Here is a 21,338-nt window from a genome sequence, read left to right as displayed (position 1 = left end):
TAGTGAAGGGCACTTGGATGATCTAAATGATTCCATTTTCATAACATAAAACAAGAGGAAGGACCAGGCTTGCCATTAGAGCATTTAATGGTTACTGTCCTACACAGATCATTTACAGTCATTCCTCAAAAGGCCTAACCTGCAGCAATATTCTGTTCTTTACCCTGTACTGTTTGGACCTAATTGTGAGGTCTTAGAATGGCTCCCAGGCCCTCAGAATGCTGTACATTCCCATTGAGCACTCACAGCCGCTGCTGAGTGTGTTGCCCCATCCAGAGATTAGGCATGTGGTGCCAGTGGCCACACAGCTGCTAGGAAGAGGAACCGTATTGACATAGGAGTTGAGTGTGGCTGCTTTGGAAAGTTTGATGAGCATAATGTCGTTGTCCAGTGTGTTGGAGTTGTAGCCAGAGTGGCGGATGACTTTAGCTGAACTTGGTCTGCTCACTGCCATCTTGGACTGCCAGGTTGTGTTCCCCAAGTTTCACTTGGATGGAACTGGAAAAGATAAGGAATGTCATATACTTTACAGTTACTGACATCGTAGTTAGGAGAAACCTCCCTGTTACTGTACGCACTAGCTTCACATCATTATAGTAGTAGCTGTTTTCACTCAGGGTACCTTTATTGTCCTGCAACAGCTCCTGGGCATCCACACTGAGATCTTACGCACACCCAGTTCAGGTGGTGAATTCAGGAAGGATTACTTTTCTGAGCAGGGTCAAATTAAATATATTACAGTGCCTTATACAAACCTTCTGGAAAAAGACAAACTGGTACCACCATGAGGTCATTCCTCTTCTTGTTCTCCAGTAATTAAGTTTTAACAAGATTAATGCAATTTACAAGAGATCACAGCCCATAATTTGTTGTTAGATAATCACATTGTCATTTCAGAAAGTAACCTGCATCCACAGAAACATTTGCTAAAGTGGAAAACCCCATATCATGCCCCAGCCCAGCTTTCTGAATGAACCATCCATTCCTTGGTTGTCTCCTGTCAGAACTGGGTCAGTTACATATTTGAATCTCATACATATTAGAATCTCACTGTTAAAAGTGAACTGGAAGAAATAGGTAGGTTATGGAAGAACATATTTTTTCCACTCACGACTTGTAGCAGTGAGCCGCTGACACGACCCACTGGCTGCTGATGAGAGAACCTCCACAGAAGTGATACCCAGAATTCAGGGACACCTGATATGGGACAGAGTTCTTTGCACAGGTGTAGCCTCCCACAATCTTGTCATCATCGTCATCATTGATGGGGAAGGCAACTGGGAGATAAGAAGTAGCATATGTTAACATCTGGCATAAGGAACTTTGTGGCCCTGTGATTGACTGAAGCATCTCTTTTGTAGGCTCTGGTCCTATAAAAATGCACAGTGGCAGCGGTGGGCAAGTGTAACAGACATTTGTTTACTGCTCCCTAAAATAAGCTGATTGAACTTAGACTGGTAGCTCATCTATTTGCATCTAAAGCACTGGCTGCTGGTCCCAGGCTGAAACTAAGAATACAGAAATGTTTTTGTTGGACAGGATCAAAGGTCTGTTTGTCCCAGGATCTTTGTGGTGGTTTTACTCAGGTGGGTAGCAGAGTTCCACCACGGCCGCACTCTCACTCCCCCTCCTCAAAGACGAGGGGAAGCAGGAAGCAGGAAGCAGGCCCTGGGAAGCGGCGCCTCAATATGCCTAGCGTTGCTCGGGAGGACAGATGCTTCCACAATGAAAGCCATCCCCTCTCCTTCCCCTTTCCCACCTTTTATTGCTAAGTGTGACATCACATGGTATGGAATATCCCTTTGGTTGGTTTAGGTCAGCTGCCCTGGTGATGTCCCCTCCCCATCACTTGCCCACCCCCAGCCTGCTGGCTCTTGGGGGCTTGGAGGGAGTCCTAATGCGATGCCACTATTGTGCAGCAATAGACAAAACACTGGTGTGATACCAGTGCTGTTCTAGCTACAAGTGCAGAGTACAGCATTGTATGGGCTGCTGCAGGGAAAGTTAACTCCATCCCAGACAGACCCAGCACAATCTTGTCTGCAGTAGTAGTCAATAGCAGACTGAGTCAAAGTACAAGACAAGTCTGCAGTGGTATTTCCTTGGAACACTCCTCAGTATTCCAAGAATTAACAACAGCTTTAGGACTTCCTGAGCAAGAGATAATATCTTTGTACTTCTCGGTTTTCTTGAGAGTCATGAATTTATAAAGTCAATTATTGAAACTATAAAGTCATTTCAATATTCCTGGTCAAGAACCCCTATGAGGGCATTCATTCGACAGTCTGTGAAACAAACTATCCTGAACAGATATGTAGCAGTCAAAAGAAGTTGCAGTGCTCTGCCTTAAAACTTTTGCAAGGTGTAATTGGACTGTACTTTCTCACAAGAGACTACCTTGCAAATTTCTTCAGAAATGAGCTTCATTATACATTACAAAACTAAATTTAAAAATATACTCACCAGCCACACCAACAAAGGCGACAAACAGTATGTACTTCATGATCTTGACACAGCCTCAAGCCCAGACTGGTGGACTGGAAATGCAAGCTGCTGGAAATATATTTTCTGAAATGGCCTTATCTATGCCCAAGTTTTCTCCCAGGTTTTCTCCAGAAAAAATACACAGTGGAAAATTTGAAGATCCAAATGCAGATATTAAAAGGCACTGGCAGAAGGTACAAATAACTTATTAACTAAGCATACACCTTTCTTAAGATAGCTCTCTTAAATTATTTCAAAGAGCAACCTTCAATATAAAATAATTTTGGCTTGGAAGATGTGTAGTTGTTTGTCCTTCTCACTCTTGTATGCAGCACTTGATAATAGCATACCTTTGAGATTCCTCTGCTCTTATGAAGTCATTTTTAAGAACATATGTTTTTCCAGAAGCTGAATATTGTAGGTAATGGTACTATAAGATATTTTACAAATAATTTTAACAACAAAAACACCAACTAAACAAACAAACTAACCAACCAACAAAAAAAAACAAAAAAACAGAAACTTGTGTTTTCTACAGTTTATTTTTAAAATTCATTTCCTTGATTAATTTGTCTTCTCATCTATACACAGTGTTTAATCAAAATTAGTCATAAGTAATTTCAGTAAGTGAGTATGAGAAAACTATTCTCTATCACCCTCCATTTCTCAAGTTAAATTTTTCAAATGTGGGAATGCTCACCATTTTTCTTTGAAAGCATTTTTCTCATTTAATCTAAATGATCATAAAAAACTAAGTAGTGAATCACATTTTCTATTTCATTTTGGAATATTCTACAGACAGTGGCTTTTGCCACAGAAAAATCTCCATATAAATTGATATTTATGGATATAAAGTAAGTGAACAAAAATACTGTGATCACAAATAATGAGATTTCCGGAAATTCTTCTCTGAATGTGTCATAATTTCTTCTACGATGCTGAGCTTGTTAAAGCTTAATGTGTTTGGCAAATAACCATTTTCCAAGCAGCTGCCATGCCAGTTCCTGAAAGACATCAGAAAATCTCAAGTATCCATTAACAGAAGTCATATACTTTGCGATGCTGAAATGGCATGAGAGACTAAATCAAAATTATCTTTCTACTCTATTTTATGAATGATTGGTGGCACCATAGAGATGGAAATTTTCCTTCATGATAAAGGACAAGCCCAAGATCACGGAATACTCCACAGTATTGGATTAATGATCTTGGGCTTTAATCAGCACGCAGTTTTCTTACAAAACCTTTCAAACTGAAAAACAAATAGGATTAGAGATATCCTCTGGAAAGGGATTTATAATGTTAATAGTAGTAAGGATGGCAGAAAGTATCTGAGCTATCTAACTGCATCACATAAGTAGGGCAAAAGCATTTCTATGCTGCAATAGTGTTTAATTTGATACTGCTGTGGATTTTTAATTTCATTCTCAAAAACATACCACTGGCATAGAGAAGGACTGTCATCAGACATTTCAAATTTGTTCGTGATGTATAAATCTGATAACTGATTTTAGTAACTTATAGGCTACAAAGGCTATCTCCCGTTCCCATTTTGCACATTAATTAATGTTAGTTTACATAGCCTGTTTCTTCTTCCTCCTCTGACCAAACTTCATGGACAAATCAGTGCATGGGGAGGGCATCAGTCTCTAGCCTCTTCCCTCTTAACACACACTGTTCTGGAGCAGGTGCTCCTAACCATGCTGACCATTTTGCTTGCTCTTCTGCCTGGTGAGAGACAGTAGATCCATCTGCAGCATCATCCAGGCCATGCTGGACTGGTATGAGGTGAAGGACCATTTTTGGCCACTGTCCATAATTCTTCTTCTCCCTTCCCTTTTTCTCTCTCTGACTCATGCAGATGCTGGGGTCGGAAACCTCATTACACAATGGCCAGAAGAAACCCTCAAGAGAGCTGGAGAGACTGTGGACATCTCTTGTTACCAGAATCATACCCGCCGATTTGCCCATATGTTCTGGAACCAGCAGCCTCCAGGGGATCACACAGTACAGTGAGGGGGTTGACCACTAAGATAAAATACCCACCTTGCTGGAATGGGAGACGAAGCCTCTGAAAAAATGTGAGACAGATTGGAGAGGGGCAGAGAAAAGCAGAAGGAAAACAAGGGCAAAGTGGGTTAATGGAGCCGGGACTCTTTGGAGGGAAGCGGGTCAGGCAAAACAATGCAGCAGCACCTAGCATTTTTGAAGACAAAAACCCTTCAGACATACAAACATGTAGGTCGGCATTAAGAATTGGGGCACTGCTGGCGTGGTTAGTGAAAGGCAGCAGATACTTCTCAGGACTAGTGCTACAGCAGCACCGCCATGTTCTTGGCCACTAGTCCCCACAGCAGGCCCTACCATGGCACCAAGGAGGGAGAGAGTGTGGTAAAGTACAAAGCAGAAGGAAAATTCAAGGCTCTCCCACATACCACCCAAAGACAGAAGTGCCCACTGAAGAAAGATTGTTGAGGAGGAGAGCCCAGCATCTGGCAATGGACATGGGAGGCTGACACCAGTCAAGCTGGGAGGAAGCATGCCCAGGGCACCAGGCATACATTCCACTGTGGAAGGGGCAGCCCCTTGGCAGCTTCACAAGTAACACTGTGCTCTGGGAGACACCTTTAGCCACCTGCTCCACACACCTCTTAATTGCCACAGGAACGCATACGGTTCTGAGCAAGACTAAGGCACCTTTGATGGCAAAACTGCATGCCAGAGAAAGGAAACCACAGAAGGCTGTTCTCACATGGTGCGTCCATTGTGATGGACAGCTGTGGGCAGAAACTGAATGCACGTTGGCCAGAGCGCTGCCTAACTAGGTTTGCAATTTCCCTAACCACCTCCCTTTTAAGGCTCCCTTCAAGACGCAGGGAAGGAACCGTCACCCCCTGTGTGGAAGCACATGGTGTGTGGGCAAAGCTGTGGTCTGGTCTGCTCATGAGAACGTCAGACACCTCGGCAGCGGTACGTGGGACACTAATACTGTAGACAGTCAGTCAAAAAGGAGCTGCAAAACAGCACATCCTTAAAGCACCACTCTGCACACCAGGTGGGCCTCTCTGCACCCGCTTCCTCCCGAGGCCTCAGGAAGCCCAGACTAAAAACACAAGACTCTCTCTTTTTTTTTTTTTTTAATTTGGCATTTTAAAAAATGGATCATCCACTCTCAACAGCACACACGACATCACGGGGGCAGGTTGGTAATCTCCTTAGAGGAAAAAGGTCTCTCAAAGACTCTCTGTGCTACTTGCCTATGTCAAGCAGCAGACACTACTTACCCCTTCCTGGACTAATGCCAGAGCTTGCAGCAGAAGTCCTGGATCCTTGTTCCCAAGTCCTTGATGACAGACATATAGTGAAAGTACCGGCACCCAAGTCCCTCCCCATTCTCCTACCCACCTCTCAGGGCCCTTTGAGAGGCCTCTGTGAACCCCAGTAATTGAGAGGTCACGCCTGTAGGCTCAATGGTGCTGGAGCTCAATGGCGCAAACAGATCTCAAATGGACAACTCAGAGATCATCCAGGAGACAGGCCCCATCAGAAAAGATTCAGGCTTTTCATCGGAAACTCTGAAGGATGAACTGACTCCTTTGTGTTCAGGTCAAATTAGAACATCTCCCCTCCCTCCCACCTCCTCCTCTTTCTTTAAGATGAGGAACCTCTCCATGAATGTAAATGCCCTCTTCTGCTCACTGGGGGTGAACATCCCACAGGCCCATTTTTCGGGCTCTTTCCAAACATAAACTCCTGGGGGGGGAGGGGTCCAACTCTCCAGCTGCAAACAACTCTCTCATTGAGTGCAGTGTGCTGCAGCAGAATGCTGGTGGCTCCAGGGGCATGGGAGGAAGGAGGGTTGCTGATGGAGAGCAGCTGTGTTGGGTATTATCAATGGACTGGCAATGACAGCTTGCATTTCTAGAACTGTGTTCTCCTAGTTCAGGTATTTCAGTCAGCTGTGTCATCGCCGTACTCAGATAAAATAAGTAAACTCGTCCAGGCTGATGCAAGATCCTGGGAAAGGGAAAGCTGGAGAGACCGTGGGCTGACAAAGATAAAGCTTTTCAGGAGCATAAAGCCGAGGAGTTTCTGAGGCTAGTCCTCGTGCACATCACGGAACTTGGTGGTGAAGGCACCATGCATTCTCTCTTCCTCATTCTCTCCTGCCTGGGAGCCGCTGGTACGTTCTCTAAAGCTGCTGATCTTCTAGCTATCTGCACACCTGAGCAAACCTTCTCTCATAGCCTCTTGCCTTGTTCTCTCTACCAGCCCTTCTCTTTCCCCAGTAGCACGACATTCTGTTTTTCCTCAATTTCCACCATGTCAGAGACATGGACTCTCAGCCTCCTAGAGAGATGAAGAAGGTAGGACAAGACAGGGGTGCATAAAACAATGCAGGGCTTGCTGTCTCCTCCTCTGCAAGAATTAGCGAGTATGAAACCACCTAGGCGTTTTGGCAGGTTCACAAACAGCAAAGGACAATTTGTGCTCTTTAGGAAATCTGTGAACCCCTTTCCACATTTTTTGAGGATGCAAAAGTTTTACATGGCCTCAGAAAATTGGGGGGGCGGGTCAGAGGGGAGGAGGATGGGACGGACAGACAGGCGACACATTTGTGAAAGAGAAAGCCATTTAAGTCTATGAAGTTCAGACACTCCATCTGACGTAGAAATGTCAAGCCCCTGAGTTGCTGGAGGCTAGGGAGTGTATGTGGAAGGGTTTTGCATCTTCTACTCCATGCATCTGTAATGGATCATATAATCATTGAATCACCAATGAATCATATAATCATATAAGGAACATTGAGTCCAAATCCTGGCACCACACAGATCTACCCAAAATTTTAGACCATGTGACTAAGTGCACAGTCCAAATCATTCTTAAATTCCAACAGGCTTGGTGCAGTGACTACTTCCCTGGGGAGCCTGCATTCCCTGGGGATGGTCAGAGGCAGGGTCCCAGCCTACAATGCTCTAATGCAGTGGGCTCCAAAATGGGGTGCATGCACCTCTGGGGTTGTGCATTACCGTGTGGGAGGAAAACATTAGAACTTCAGCAGAGCAAGTATGTAACTTACAAATGAACAACAGACATATGTCGCGGTGCGGGAGGGTGTTTTGCTGATAGGGGTGTGCAACCAAAAAAGGCTGGAGACCACTGTTCTATTGGCTTCAACAAATATGTTTTATCTAACTTTCTGCTATAATATCATCTTCCAGCTCTGTGGAGCCTTTGTGTTCTCTCTCAATCCTTCACTACCACGTTTTTCTACCTGTCTTGCTCACTCTTTGTCTCACCCCTGCAAATTAAGAAGTTCTCTCAACTGCATTTGCCATTTTCGAAACACTTTCCACCCTACACAAATGATCACCGTACGCTTTCTGCCATGACACAGCTGTCGCATCCCAATCCAAAGGTACCCCGGAAGGAACACAGTGAAGGCTGCGTACAATTCATTTGTGAGGTTCTTTGGCAGCTTGTGCTCTTCTGTTCTCTTCCTGACTTGAGGTGGTACAGACAAAACCAGGTGTTTCAGAGTAGTGCAGAAAGATCTCAGCAGGATATTTCAGGAGTTGCCTGAAGACTTCTGAAGTTTCAAGGCTCTTTTGGCTCTTGCTAATTCCTCCGTAGCTCACTGGCTGCTGCTGCACTTTAAGAGAATCGATTCAGGCATGGTGCTGTGAAACCCAATTCTCTTTCCCTCAGTTGCTTTCCCTGGAGATGCTGATGATGACAAGATTGTGGGAGGCTACAACTGCCCACAGCATTCAGTTCCCTACCAGGTGTCCCTGAATGCTGGGTATCACTTTTGTGGAGGGTCCCTCATCAACAGCCAGTGGATCGTGTCAGCTGCTCACTGCTACTTATCGTAAGTATGGCTTGGGTTGTGTATCCGGATGGATTCTGGTCAAATCTTACAAACCTACCAGATCTGGAACTCTGGTGCCTCTCAAGGGAAGACCGTGCATGCATGGGGGAAGGGACAGGGGCGGGGCAATGCATGGTGTACCTGAAACCAAAGGAGAAACCCTAGCCTCAGTCCTGCTGTGTTACATGGACTTTCCAGTATTCCTGCACTCGTAGCATCCTTTTCTGTGCATCCTAACATGCCTTCAGTCTATATTTACACATCCATGGGGCTTACCATTACCGCTTTCTTCATTTTCATTCCTCCAGACTTCCTCCATGGATCTGTCTCGTCCTGAGTTTAGGGCACACTGTGCAGAGAGAGCAACAGGAAACTGAATCTCCCTTTCTTAAGCATTGCCGTAGGTCTCTGGAGTCATCCATCTACGCTTACACCATTGCCACAGCTGCCAGCTGGGGATCCACCACGCAGGATGCCCATCTGGCAAGGCTCTCCCAATTCTGTCTTCCATGAAATCATGAAGTTCCTAGAGCTGCATGACACACAAACCTTTGATTAGGGCAGCACTCCCTTACTCTCTTTCAAGTGTCTGCCAGTCCCCACGTCGCACCCAGTTGTTCACCCCTTGGCTAACTGCTGCTTTTCTCTGCTGACAATTTTGCAGCCGTATACAAGTGAGGCTGGGAGAGTACAACATTGATGTGCAGGAAGACAGTGAAGTAGTCCGGAGTTCTTCAGTAATCATTCGCCATCCTAACTACAGTTCAAGAACCCTTGATAATGACATTATGTTGATCAAGCTGGCATCCGCCGTGGACTACAGTGCCGATGTTCAACCCATAGCCCTGCCCACCTCTTGTGCCAAGGCAGGGACCGAGTGCCTGATTTCGGGGTGGGGAAACACACTGAGCAGTGGCAGTGAGTATCTACACACATCGCATGTAGCTGTTCACACTTCTACTGCTGTACCACCATGCTCGTGAGACCCATGTACAGTTCACCCCTTCTTTGCAGCCTTTTCTTGTTGTGCCTGCAAGTCCTCCACACTGCCCTGCCTCCACGCTGCCCTGCCAGTGTGTCTCAATCTACAATGCACTTCACCGTTTTACTTTACCCTGCTTAGCTGGATGGCTCTCGCATATAGGTCTTTGGGTCTTTCTGTTCACTGACAGTACTGAGTCCCAAGACAAAACCTAAAATTGTTACTGCTCTCCCGGCAGCCAATTACCCTGAACTTCTCCAGTGCCTGCAAGCGCCAATTCTGAGTGACCAAGAGTGCCAAGATGCTTACCCGGGTGAAATCACCAGCAACATGATCTGCGTAGGATTCCTGCAGGGTGGGAAAGACTCATGCCAGGTAGGAGTTGATGTCTGCACAGAGCCCTGGGCCACACACTGCCAGGGTGTCCCAGGCTGCACGGTATATGTCGGAGCTTGGCAGCCTGCTTAGCTTCAGCCTCTTCCTCGCCAGGTGCTCTCTTCTGACGCACCCCTTCCAGCAGGCTTTGGATGCAGGGTGGACTTCACTGAAAATAGCCGGTCCAGCCACATCTGCTGGTTGGCACTGAGCATGGTACCAGTGAATTGTTGGGGGCTAGGGGAGGCCAGCAAACAAGGGGTGGGCTCTCTCTGTGCTCCCGTATCAGGGCCTGCTGCACTTTGTTTTGCATTCCCTGGATTCTTTTTGCCAAGTCAAAAACTTTCCAGGTGGGATTCTGCTTTTCAGTCATCTTGTGCCCGTACATTTTCCCCTCCAGGGTGACTCAGGTGGACCAGTTGCGTGCAACGGAGAACTCCAGGGCATTGTGTCATGGGGAATTGGGTGTGCTCTGAAAGGTTATCCCGGTGTCTACACCAAGGTCTGCAATTATGTTGATTGGATCCAAGAGACCATTGCAGCCTACTGATACCCTGACAACCACCTGGCTCCTTGGCCACTACCTTCCTGCCCTAATACTTTCCTTAAGAAGACAACAGCACAAATAAATATCTCACTTAAAGAGCCTTACAGACATTTACTTTGGGGACTGAAGCTCGTTAGAGACAAGTGGGGTTCCCTGCAGCCTTCCACCAGCTCCTCCTGAACCTTCCCTGCTGTTCTGGTTCAGGTGCATGCACTGGGAGCAGCGCTCTAGAGCTGCTGGGCTGTCAGGCTACGGGAATATGACACTGTGCCACCATCCAAGAAGTCTTCTGAGCCAGGCACCTCCTTTTCTTTGCTCCTGGCCCTCTTACTGAGAAAGGGAGCAGGTCTCTAGGGAGTGGGTTCCTACAGCAGCAGAGCAGAGTTCCATTTTGCTCCTGCTGGTGGCAAAGTTTTCTTCTCACTGGCACCGTAACAGCTTTGATGGTGGCCATTACTGCTATGGCACTAGGTGGGACAGCAGGCAGAATCCAGAAGCACAGAGCAATCAGGCCGCAGACAACACCTGTGGGCACTGATATGTTCCCCTTCTTCTCCCTTGCTCCTGGACATCTGAGACAGGTGGACTGTGTCCACCAGGGTCCAGCAGGGTCCAGCAGGTAACACAGACTAGCTGCTAGGGAAAGGCAGACAATAGCAAACAGGCAGGAAAAATGCCGGGGACCTGATAGCAGTGTAAAGCATGGAGGGAAGATCAGTTAAGAAAGGAAGGATAGAGAGCAACTTTGTCATAAGCTTTGGGCTCCGGAAGGACATCGCGGATGGTGGAGTTCCAGTTTTAATGTGTATATTTAACCCATCTCATGCAACACATGATCTGTACCTAGTGGCAAGAAAGACCTCCCCCAAAGCACCCTGAGGCAGTGTAAAGTGGGCCACTATGGAGCAACTTTAGCATCTCCAAACCTAGAAACTGCCTCTTCATTGTGAGAATTTCAGATGGGGGAGCTTGCGAGGAAAAAAGAGAGGCCTAGGAGGGACTGGGAAAAGTGCAAGATTCTTGCAAGGGTGGTGAGGTGGAGAGTCGAGTGGTCTGAAAAAGTTGGGAAGGAGTTTAGAAGTGGGAGCTAGCGAGTCTGGCACAGTGAAATAGAGTGGAGGAGGAGGGGAAACTCACACCAAATAAGCAGATGCAGTCGTATCAGAAATGGAATAAGAATGGACTGGTTGGGTATGAGAGATGTGAAAGAAGGAGCATAGGACTGACTGTGCAGGGGATCTGGGATGCCAAGCCCCAGGTGGAAGGGTTTCTGCAAGAAGAATTGTCTCCAGTCAGGTTCCAGAGGAACTGTGCACCAATGTAGGCTACTGAATGAAACCGACACGAGATGCTTTACATCCATTAAGGCTGAGGAGCCATCTGATGGTAATTGAGCTGGACAGTCCCAGTTGGGGCCTTAAGTGTTAAGCATCTGTCGAGCTTTGGAAGTGGGCTGCCATTGTCTTCCTTGCCTTGCAACCATCATTTGTCCCTGTCGGGACTGGAAAGCCAGTCCTTTCTTGATGTTCTTGTTCACGATATTAGCCTCCAGATTCAACAGAAACCTCTGCTGAGCAGCTCTTACTGTTCCCAACTGTCCTTAAACACCCTTCCCTCAATAGGAAGCATTTCCTTGATCCTTTGATCCTCTTCCATGTAGGCAGGAGACATCAGCCCTCTGCTCATTGCCACATCTCTTCCTATAGTCTCTTTTTTATTAAGGGGGCAATCTCACTGCTTTCCCCAAGACTTACTGTTGGGCAGGGCTGAATCTGGTAGCCCAACAGAGCGGTGGCTGCCATGGACACACACACACAGGCCTAGACAGTAGCAAGGCTGAGAATGTGTTTTCGGTAGGCACGCATACATACAACACATGCATACCTACATACACAGCCAAGCACACAGATCAACACAGACTGACATACTCACCACTCACACCAAGAAAAGCAGCATCGATTGCCTCACCTTAGACATTTTCATTTTCCTTCTTTTCATTGTTTTTCTAATGTTTGTACTTTATAGGCCTTTTTTTTTTCTGTCCAACTTTGGGGAAAATCCAGTAGTTCAGGATCTGAACTGGGGAGCTCAATCATACCTGCCTTTTATCTTACTCTGGTTTGGCTTACAAAGCATACAAAGCATAAAAAGAGCATACAAAGCTTTCACGCATCATATAGAATATATTTTCTTCCTCTCTGGGAAGAAACTATAGCTTTTCAGGTCAGTTCTGTTTACTTCTTTAAAAAGCAGGGTTAAAAAAGAGAGACGGGGAATATTCACTACCAATTCTTCCAGGATGTACACCACTCTTCCAGGCAGAGCATGTCCTTTTTACAAATCTTTGAAGGCCAAGGGACAGGTATGAATCTCTCTAGAGCTTCAGGCAAATATACGAAAGATAACAACAAAAAGGGAGGAAAAAGTGAAAACCTCAGTAATATTGCTTGGAAGATGCAACATCAGGACTAATGAAGAAGGTCACTGCAATCAAAGACCTACATTTCAGTCCAACAGTCCTGTGAAAGTTCTGGGAAAACCAGTTTAAGCCAGAATCACTATGGAATATAAACACCATGATGGCAACTTTGGGAGTGGCATTTTTTTTTTTTGTCTCCTTTAATAAGTTACCACTTCCTGAAATTCATAATATTACTGTCCTAGCTCAGGCCTCTTGCTTAAGCATTGAAACCAGTTCTATTAGCTTGGGAACATAAGCAAAGAATCTATTTCTCAGCTCACAGGTATGTTTAGTTTAGTGTGGCAAATGCAATTGTAAGAGCCTGTTAAAGCAAATTATCAGTAGCCTTCACTGTCCAGTAAATAAACGAGCTGGTTATTGACTGGTCACAGCTGTGCAGTTTTCAGTTGCAGTGGAAAACCATCCATATCTCTTGTGGACTTTGTCAACTTGAAGTTCTGCAGCCACAGTGCCCAATTCCAGCTCTGAGGTAAAACTTGATCCTAGGCTTTGGTTCTTTTGCAAGCTTGAGGTGGCACTGAAAATAACCAGCTATTCTAAGAACAGTTTATCATGAAATAGCTATTTTCCTTGTCTCATTCCCTGTCCTTATATTTATTCTTCTTCAACTCCTGCTGGAGTGGAGTTTAGGGAAGCTGTAATTACAGAAACCACAGTCAAAGGTACCTGTTGCAGATGTCCAGCAATGACATTCCAGACACAATTGTGTAAACTGTAGTATATTCACAGTGTTGTATATTCACAAAAATAACAATTTGTCAGTAATAGTCTACCAACAGTCTAGAAATTGTTCTGGCTACTCAAAAGATAATATGGTGGAAGGAGAGGATATGTAAAGTCTCATCCCTATGTAGAATATGTCATACTATGCATGTATATTTCCTTTCCTTCCCTTCTCTCCTAGCCTGTGTATACTCAAGCTTTGTATTAGAGCCACTGGTTTGCACCCAGGTTTTACTACTATGGAACAATATTGTTTCCCAAATGCCCATCTGCTCCCAAGCTAGTGCCTATATTGAGCAATTAGCACAAGGTCATCTGTCCTGTTATTTCTGTTCTGTCAGCTCTTGTACCACAAGAATCCTGAGAAACAGCATCTGTAGTGGGAAACCATCCCAGTAGCTGTAGGATGACCACACCCAGTTTTTCAGCTTTTTCTTCATTGTCTGTTCTAGCTACTCAGACTTTTTCTGCCTTTCCCCTTTTAGAAAGTCAAGCTTATCAGTCTTGGAATGAGGAAATTGACTTTTGCTTACCCAGCTAGGAAGCTTGATCTCTCTGTTCTCCACTATGCAGTGCAATTATGCTCTGAAAAAGGGCTGTTGCTTAATTTTAGGGGTTCATGGTCGGAAGTACCGAACATTTATGAAACAAACTTCCTAGTGCTCCTAAGACAAATCTATAAAGCTCAAGACTTCTCTGTATTTTGCTTCCTCTGTGTATTAGAGAATAATCCAAGACTGGCATAAGCAATGAGATCATTATTTCCTGTGAAATTCCCTCACTAAAATGATATTGTTTTTACATAATATGGCCTTAAATGTCTCTTGTTGACAAATCCTTACCTTTCCTTCTTGGCTGAAGTTTTACACATGAAGTCTCCTATCAGATACACGGAAACCCAAATCAAGAAACTGGCTTTGCTTCCCTTCCACTCGTTTAAATTCACGGCCTACAATCCCTTTCCTTTTGAGGAGGGATGGGGGCGGATGGGAGGGGGGGGGAGGGCGGGAACTAAAAATGAACTCTAAAGTGGGACAAGACCGCTGTCTGCTGGCACTTTTGGAAATTACCTCATAATAGTGACCGTCTACGTGATGTTAGCATCACATCGAAATACTCCTTCAAAATTAATACAGAAGAAGTGGTTTGAATGGTTTTACATGAAAGACACAATGTTGGAGAGAGTCTGCTAATGACAAAAAGGACCATAATGGAGCTGTAGACTGGTAAAGGAAACAGAATCATCTTAAAGGGATTTCAGTAGAAAGGTTTTAGACCCTGAATAAACACTGCTGACATCAGAGACAGAATTAGACCAAGGCAGGCAAATAATATCACACTGTTAGTGTTATCATGTAGGCAGAGACAGACCAAAAAAATGCTAAATGTATTTTTAAAATAATTCAGTCCAAACAAAGACAAATGCCTGCCATCATTATTATAATCAGCAAGTTAAACATGCAGGCTGCTGTAGAAGAGAAGGTATTGCAAGGGCACCTATCATCTGTCCAATATTTTAAATGGCTTTCCGTAGTCTTCTGTCTTGGTCCTAAATGTTTCAACTTACTCTGACTTTCTCATTCACCTCCCCTGGGGACATAACAGCTGTTAGGGGCTTAGCAGAACAGCACAAAAGAAAAAAAAAATTATTTTCCTAAGAGAGTTATCTATTTTCAAATAATTGTATGTATCCTGTAGTAACTGACTGCTTTTTATATCAAGACAGGATGGAGTGAAACCATTAGACTGCAACATGAATTGAAGGTATTCAGTAATGTTGCTAACTATGTCCTGACTATTTGTGTGAGAAGATAAGGCCTGGATCAGCTGAGCATGTCCTAAACCTAAGTTTGTTTGTTCATGCGCCTGTCTCTCCCTGTATTGCCTCAATGTCTGTTTGTATACACAGTCTCACTGGCACAGATCTTTCCCTCTTGGAAGTTATGTCATACCTGGGCACACCTAAGGGGAAAAATGCAGTTTTGTTTCTTCATTTAATTACATGTGAGAGAGAAAAAAATAATAATAATAAAGTACCCTACTACCTTAAAGTTCCCACCACCTTAAAACAGTCTCCAACATGAAGGTACGCTCGTATTCCTAGATGAAGCTTTTTCATAGTCATAGGTACTCAGGAGAAGATTATATTTCTGCTTCCTGGACCAGGGTAGTCAGAGGAGTAAAAACCTAAGAGCTCAGCATCGTACTTCCCTCCCTTTCAGAGCAGCCAAAAAGTATTGCACAGGCAGAATAGGATATTCACAATCAGGCAAGACTACAAATATAAACACCAGTCTGTAGTAAGCAAATCAATCTCAATGCAAAGCAATTACAGTGGGTTTGAGTTCTGCTTATCATTCTGGGTTGGAAGGGTGAGAATGAAAGCACCATAAATACTGCCATGAAGTTGCATGGTGAAAAATAACTGCATATAAAACCAGTTAATAAAATGAAAAAAAAAAATAAAAAAAATAAAAAGACTAATTTTTGTCTATAGGGAAAAAAAAAGTTGGAAATATAGATTCTGGGATAATGGATACACTAAGAGGTAATCAGACTATCTCACAGACAAAGCAGTGGCAGTGGAAGGAAGGGGCCTGTGGTTGCCCCAGCAACTTTTCATGGTGACTGGGTGACAAAATGTGAGGGTGGAGACGTATGGGATTGTTTTTGTATGAGGTTGTATCGTTGTGGGGACAGGGGATCCACAATGATATATTCTCCAGGAGATCTTTACAAAAACCCATATGTGCACAAGCCTCAGGGGAGAGTGTATTAAGACAAGTACAGAGCATTCTGCAGCACAGTGGGCATGTTCTGTCTTGATTTCTCCTGACAGACCTGTATGCTGAGACTTACTTTTATCATCTGACAACTGCAAGCCTAAGCCTATCCTGTCTGGAAAACAAGCCAGGAGATTCTGGGATGACCTTGAAATAATTTTCAACGAACCAGATTGATTGCAGATGCACCTAAAACCTATCAGAGTATGTGAAACAGGGAACTAATATTTTTTTCTGATGCAATAATGTTTGCTATTGCCCCCACCCTCCGCCCCCTGACCCCCTCCCAATTGTTCTTTGCTAACATGACCAAAGTGTTAGGAAAAAAATCTGAAAAGTAGCAGGTATCTGTCAAAGGCAATATATAAAATGGTGTTGGGGTTTTCTCTGGACAAGTCTCCAGTGTCCACTGACTAAGACATGCCTGTCAAGGCAATTTTTTTCTCAAATCCTCCATTCTATCTCACTGCAGTTTTTTCTAATGGATACAAAAGGGTTTGTCTGAGACTAGCCAACAGATTCTTCTGGACTGTACTTATGTAGATTACTTTTAACCTATCAGGAATTTTAATGGGATCTTGCATGACTATTTGAGATGTCTGGCCTGCCAGTGAAGGGAAAACAAATGAGTTTGTTTTAATTCAATACCACAAAGCTGAAGCACCTATACGAAAACACGTGACTATGACCAGCACAAAACAATTTGATTATTAAGCTCCACAGGCTACAGAAATGAAGGCTTCCCTACGCTTAGAGTACAAGTAGGACAAAAAGGCAGCTGTAGTTGTAGAGTATTTGTAGACTTTGTATTTTGTATTTGTATTTGTAGACTTTGACAGCCTCTGGTACTTTGGTTACCTTTGTATGGTTTTTATGTCTTCAAAATGAGAGCAGCAGGTGATATCAGTGAGAGAAAATGGAGATTAGGCTGTGAAACAACTGGAGGTGAAATGTAGACAACAAAGTAAGTATCAATAAACTCTGAAAAGTGCTCTTATAAATCCTACAGATTATACAATAGAATTTCAAGCTGGTGTCCTGCCATAGTCCTTCAGAGACCAAGGACATCTTTGGGTATCCAGATACAGTAAACATTACCTAAGTTTCTGCTTACTAAACTCAACTGCAGCACATCCATTTTCTTAGCTTATAATACAACAGTTTGTCATTGTGACCAACACTAAGGTGATTTTTGGTGTTGGCACAAAACTTACAGTGATGGGTAAGAAAATTTTGTTTTCTCTTTAAATAGCTTTAAATCCCAGTTCTTCTTTTCAGAGAACTTCAACTTTATCCTCCTTTTCATCGTTAAGCTGGTGTTTTACTAATGTTCTAGTAGCCCAGTCTCCTTTGGAGACTAGATTAAGTTTGCTACTCTAGATAAGGACATACATTTCACTTTGGAGAACTGAACAAAGGCATCTTCTGTGAATAAAGGACTGTCCATAAAAAGGATAGATGGGTTGAATAATATGTGCGTGTTATCACTGTATCTTCTCAGTAAATCAGCATCTGCAAAAATCATTATTCTTGAAAGTATAGCTATGCCCCCATAATGCTAGTTCTCCTGGGTTTCCAGGTTGTCCGTAACAGTTGTCTAAGTTACGTTTACATTTAGGACAGGTCTAGAAAACAAATCAAGAATCTACAAACAAATTACTTTGAATCTTTTGAGGGTAAACTAAAACATGTTATCTCAGATGACTGGGAAAGACAAATAAGTATACTACTGTTTTTGGTTAACAAACAGAAGCAAAAATATTCAGCTTTATCATAAGCAATACTATCGGCTCTCTGCAGCTGTTTAATTTCTAGTTGTTCTAGAAAACTATTGTCCACAGCATGACAAGTTTTTCTTCCACAGAGCACACTTGTCAGGATGATAATAAAAATTACTCTATTTTTACTATTATTATTATTGCTAATATTAAATAAAAATACTATTCCTATTACTATAATTACTATTTCAGAATAGATTCTGAAAGGCCACTGAAAATCACCAAAAGAGAATGTGTGGTTCATTTCGAATAAAAGTAACTCCTGTGGAATATTTTTATCTGGGCCACACTTCTGGATTTGGACTCTTTCCGAATCCAAGGGAAAGCAAGCCTGTTTCTGAGACTGATTAATGGTGGTGATCTCTTTTTCTCATTATTATTATTCCTGGAATTAGAAGAACCTCACATTTTTATACCAGACTCTTCCCTGCAGAGAAAAATGCTTTCAAGTGATAAATTTTAGTCTTCATAGGAAAAATGGAGGCTCTTCCTCAGACATGATCAGCCATTAAAAAAAAATAAATACAGTGCAAATCAGTGGTGCTGATGGAAATATTACACAAACCCATAATTGAGTATTGATACTACAAACTATTATGTACATTAAAAAAATATATTTATTTTACAAGACAGTAATATTCACAAGATTGAAAGAAAATGAGGAAATAAGGAACTGAGTCTGTTCAGCAGAAAATAAGCAATAAAAATTGCTCTGTCTGCATCTGAGAAATATTTTCTAACATTGCATGTGTCCTCTAAAGAAAAGGTGAAAGCTGCAGCAACTGATTCACCTAAGCCTGAAGCAGAGAGCTCTGGAAAAATTATTTCTTGGATTGGTTTCACTGGATCAGACACACAGATGTACTTGCTGTTCCTTTACACATTTTTTTTTAGGGGACCATGAATTAATGAGCTCCGTGTTTCAGTATTTGCTAGTTCTGCATGAGGGAGGATTAGTCCAGAGGTTTGGCTCAGAGGACTGATAGTAGCAGAGAGGTTTTACTGCAGCTGCAAAATAGTGTGAATTATGAAAAACTGTTCTTTGGCACTGGGACAAAACTCACAGTCATAGGTAAGACAAAAATCAGATCTCTGTATTATGTGTGTAATACTGTTTTAGGGGACAAGAGTATTCTTAATTCACAGCAAAATAATGACCATTTTTCGCTCATCCATGATGACAGGATTAATGATTTATTGGTTGTTTATTAGAAACAGATATTCTGATATAAAAGTGTAGGGTTTGCAGGCACCAATTTTAAGATTGTTTTCTCTTGGCTTATGATGTTCTGTCTACCCTGACTGGGAGAAAGGGAAAAAAAAACACCCCTCCCATTGTTCAAGAAAACATTACAGAGTTTGAAAATGTAGGGTCCTTCTTTAGTCTGCAAGGTGTTTTGTTTGTTTGTTTGTTTGTTTGTTTGTTTGTTTTTCAGTTCTTCTGGTTTGCTGTCTAACAACCAAAAGCAAAATTTCAGAGATACAGCCAAGTTCACTGTTTGTATGCTTGTGGTGGCTGAATCAGGCAGGGAAGGAGCAGTCTTGCTGATATTTTGTTTCCCTCTCCATAGATGGTAGGCAGGCTGCCTGAAATTGCACTGGGACACTGTTTCCTTTTAACATTCTTTTTCACAGTTAAAAAATATATTAAAAAAAGTCTGTATTCTCTTTCTCTTACTTTTCTGAGAGGAAGCGCACTTTTCTCTGCTATTCATTCTCTTCTTCCCTATATGTTTTCTCTGCCTTCTCTCCTCCAAGGAAAGGATTTAACATCACCTGCTCTGTTAATAACATCTGCCCTTAACATCAAGGCTGCTGTGTTGAGCATTTTGGAATCACAGGACAAAAAAACCTTTTCCCTCTGCCACTGCCAGCTCTAACAGCAAACTGTAGAAATACACATGGGCTTGATCCTTTAAACATTCCCATTCTGAAGAACTAAGTAGCTGACAAAAACAGCACAAGGACTCTCTGTGTTACTATATAATGTTGTACACCTGTGCTTTTTGAGTGTACCAGTTATATTTAGAGTTGGCACTGTGTTCAGAGTTATACGTAAGCTCAATGTGAAGGACATTTGAAAATTTTCCTTGCATTAATGATACACAACATATACACAGATGATTTTCAAATGGGAATAGAGGTGAAAAATAGCAAGATATTATTAAAATGATCTTGATATTAGGGGAATGGGAGAACTGTGATACTTTTTCTCTTAGATGGATGAAGAATGTTTAACAGGGTATACATGTATTTATGTATGACAGTGATTAAGCATTGCACCAGTGATCTTCCATGAACAATGTGGAAGATCAGAACAGAATGGGCTGTTGATACATATTTTTTTCTAATTCTCTCTGCTCTTGCTTGTATCAGTCTCCTTATTCCATTTCAAGCATGCTCATCTCTGGCTTTTTTTTTTTTTTTAATACTTTTGTCATCTTTTCTGTCAGCCTTTTTCACTTCCTTCCTCCTTCTCTCTCTCTCTTTTTTTTTCTTTTTTTCTTTTAGCATGTTGAATCTTTCTCACTATTCTTTTCTGTTCTCATCTGTTTCAGTGTCTTCACTCTTTAGCCACTGGGGCTATGAGACAATGAACTTATGCTAGAAAGAATTTTAAGATTAAAAAAATAAATCATCAAACCATGTACTAGAAGGAGCAGTAAAAGTGATCAGCCTTACTTTTGGAAGGAAAGCAGTGCCAAACTTGCTAGTGAGTTATATATGTAACTATCTAGTTACCTCTTCTGAGGTCTGTATGAGCTCATATTTTCACAGAAGGGCCCTAAGGTTCTTTGTAGAGTAGGCACTGACAATCATGATTAAGGCTAACGGTTGAAAGAAAACTCCAGGGCTTATGGGTCAAGATCTATGCAAGATAAATTTCTGTTTATTTATGTATGTCCACTCCAGAAAGGAGAGAATGATCAGGAAGAGCATCCACAATGTATTGTAGAATCATAGACTGGTTTGGATTGGAAGGGACCTTAAAGACAATCTAATTCCAACCTCCCTGCCATGGGCAGGGACACCTCCCACTAGACCAGGCTGCCCGGGGCCTAGCCCAACCTGATCTTGAACACCTCCAGGGATGGGGCATCCACAGTCTGCCTGGACAACCTATTCCAGTGCCTCACCACCCTCTGAGTGAAGAATTTCACTCCTAACATCTAATTTTAGATTTCCTCTCTATTAGTTTAAAACCATTCTCCCTTGTCTTGTCATTATCTGCCCAATCAAAAAGTTGCTCTCCATCTTTTTAATAAGCACACTTTAAGTCTTGAAAAGCTGCAATGAGGTCACCCTGGAACC

General features: G+C 42.9%; 2 protein-coding genes and 1 gene segment (V, D, J or C); 2 read left to right on the top strand and 1 right to left on the bottom strand.

Annotated features, from left to right (window-relative positions):
- LOC121078265 (trypsin I-P1-like) overlaps positions 1-2,642 on the bottom strand; it is a 4,295-nt gene extending 1,653 nt beyond the window's left edge. The window contains 4 exon segments of the mRNA XM_040574230.1: positions 247-437; positions 439-498; positions 1,112-1,277; positions 2,464-2,642. Coding sequence (XP_040430164.1) covers positions 247-437; positions 439-498; positions 1,112-1,277; positions 2,464-2,503 — 457 coding nt within the window. The 5' untranslated portion in view covers positions 2,504-2,642.
- LOC121078254 overlaps positions 1-21,338 on the top strand; it is a 41,833-nt gene that overhangs the window by 15,971 nt on the left and 4,524 nt on the right.
- LOC121060419 (trypsin II-P29) lies at positions 5,955-10,327 on the top strand. The gene is made up of 5 exons (XM_040538192.1): positions 5,955-6,090; positions 8,194-8,356; positions 9,021-9,274; positions 9,577-9,713; positions 10,114-10,327. Exons 1-5 carry the CDS (start codon positions 5,955-5,957, stop codon positions 10,261-10,263), a joined length of 840 nt encoding a protein of 279 aa, XP_040394126.1. The 3' UTR covers positions 10,264-10,327.

Source organism: Cygnus olor, chromosome 1, assembly GCF_009769625.2.
Source record: "Cygnus olor isolate bCygOlo1 chromosome 1, bCygOlo1.pri.v2, whole genome shotgun sequence".
Classification (NCBI taxonomy): Eukaryota; Metazoa; Chordata; class Aves; order Anseriformes; family Anatidae; genus Cygnus; species Cygnus olor.
The sequence above is the reverse complement of the archived record's forward strand: the minus strand, read 5'-3'. Positions and strand labels throughout refer to the sequence as shown.

What these genes read in the sequence shown, in the direction of transcription:
- LOC121060419 (XM_040538192.1), top strand. Translation starts at nt 5,955, where the DNA reads ATGGTGCTGGAGCTCAATGGCGCAAACAGATCTCAAATGGACAACTCA. An exon ending in ACTGACTCCTTTGTGTTCAG is followed by an intron (nt 6,091 to 8,193) that starts GTCAAATTAGAA and finishes TCTTTCCCTCAG; the next exon opens with TTGCTTTCCCTGGAGATGCT. An exon ending in AAACACACTGAGCAGTGGCA is followed by an intron (nt 9,275 to 9,576) that starts GTGAGTATCTAC and finishes CTCTCCCGGCAG; the next exon opens with CCAATTACCCTGAACTTCTC.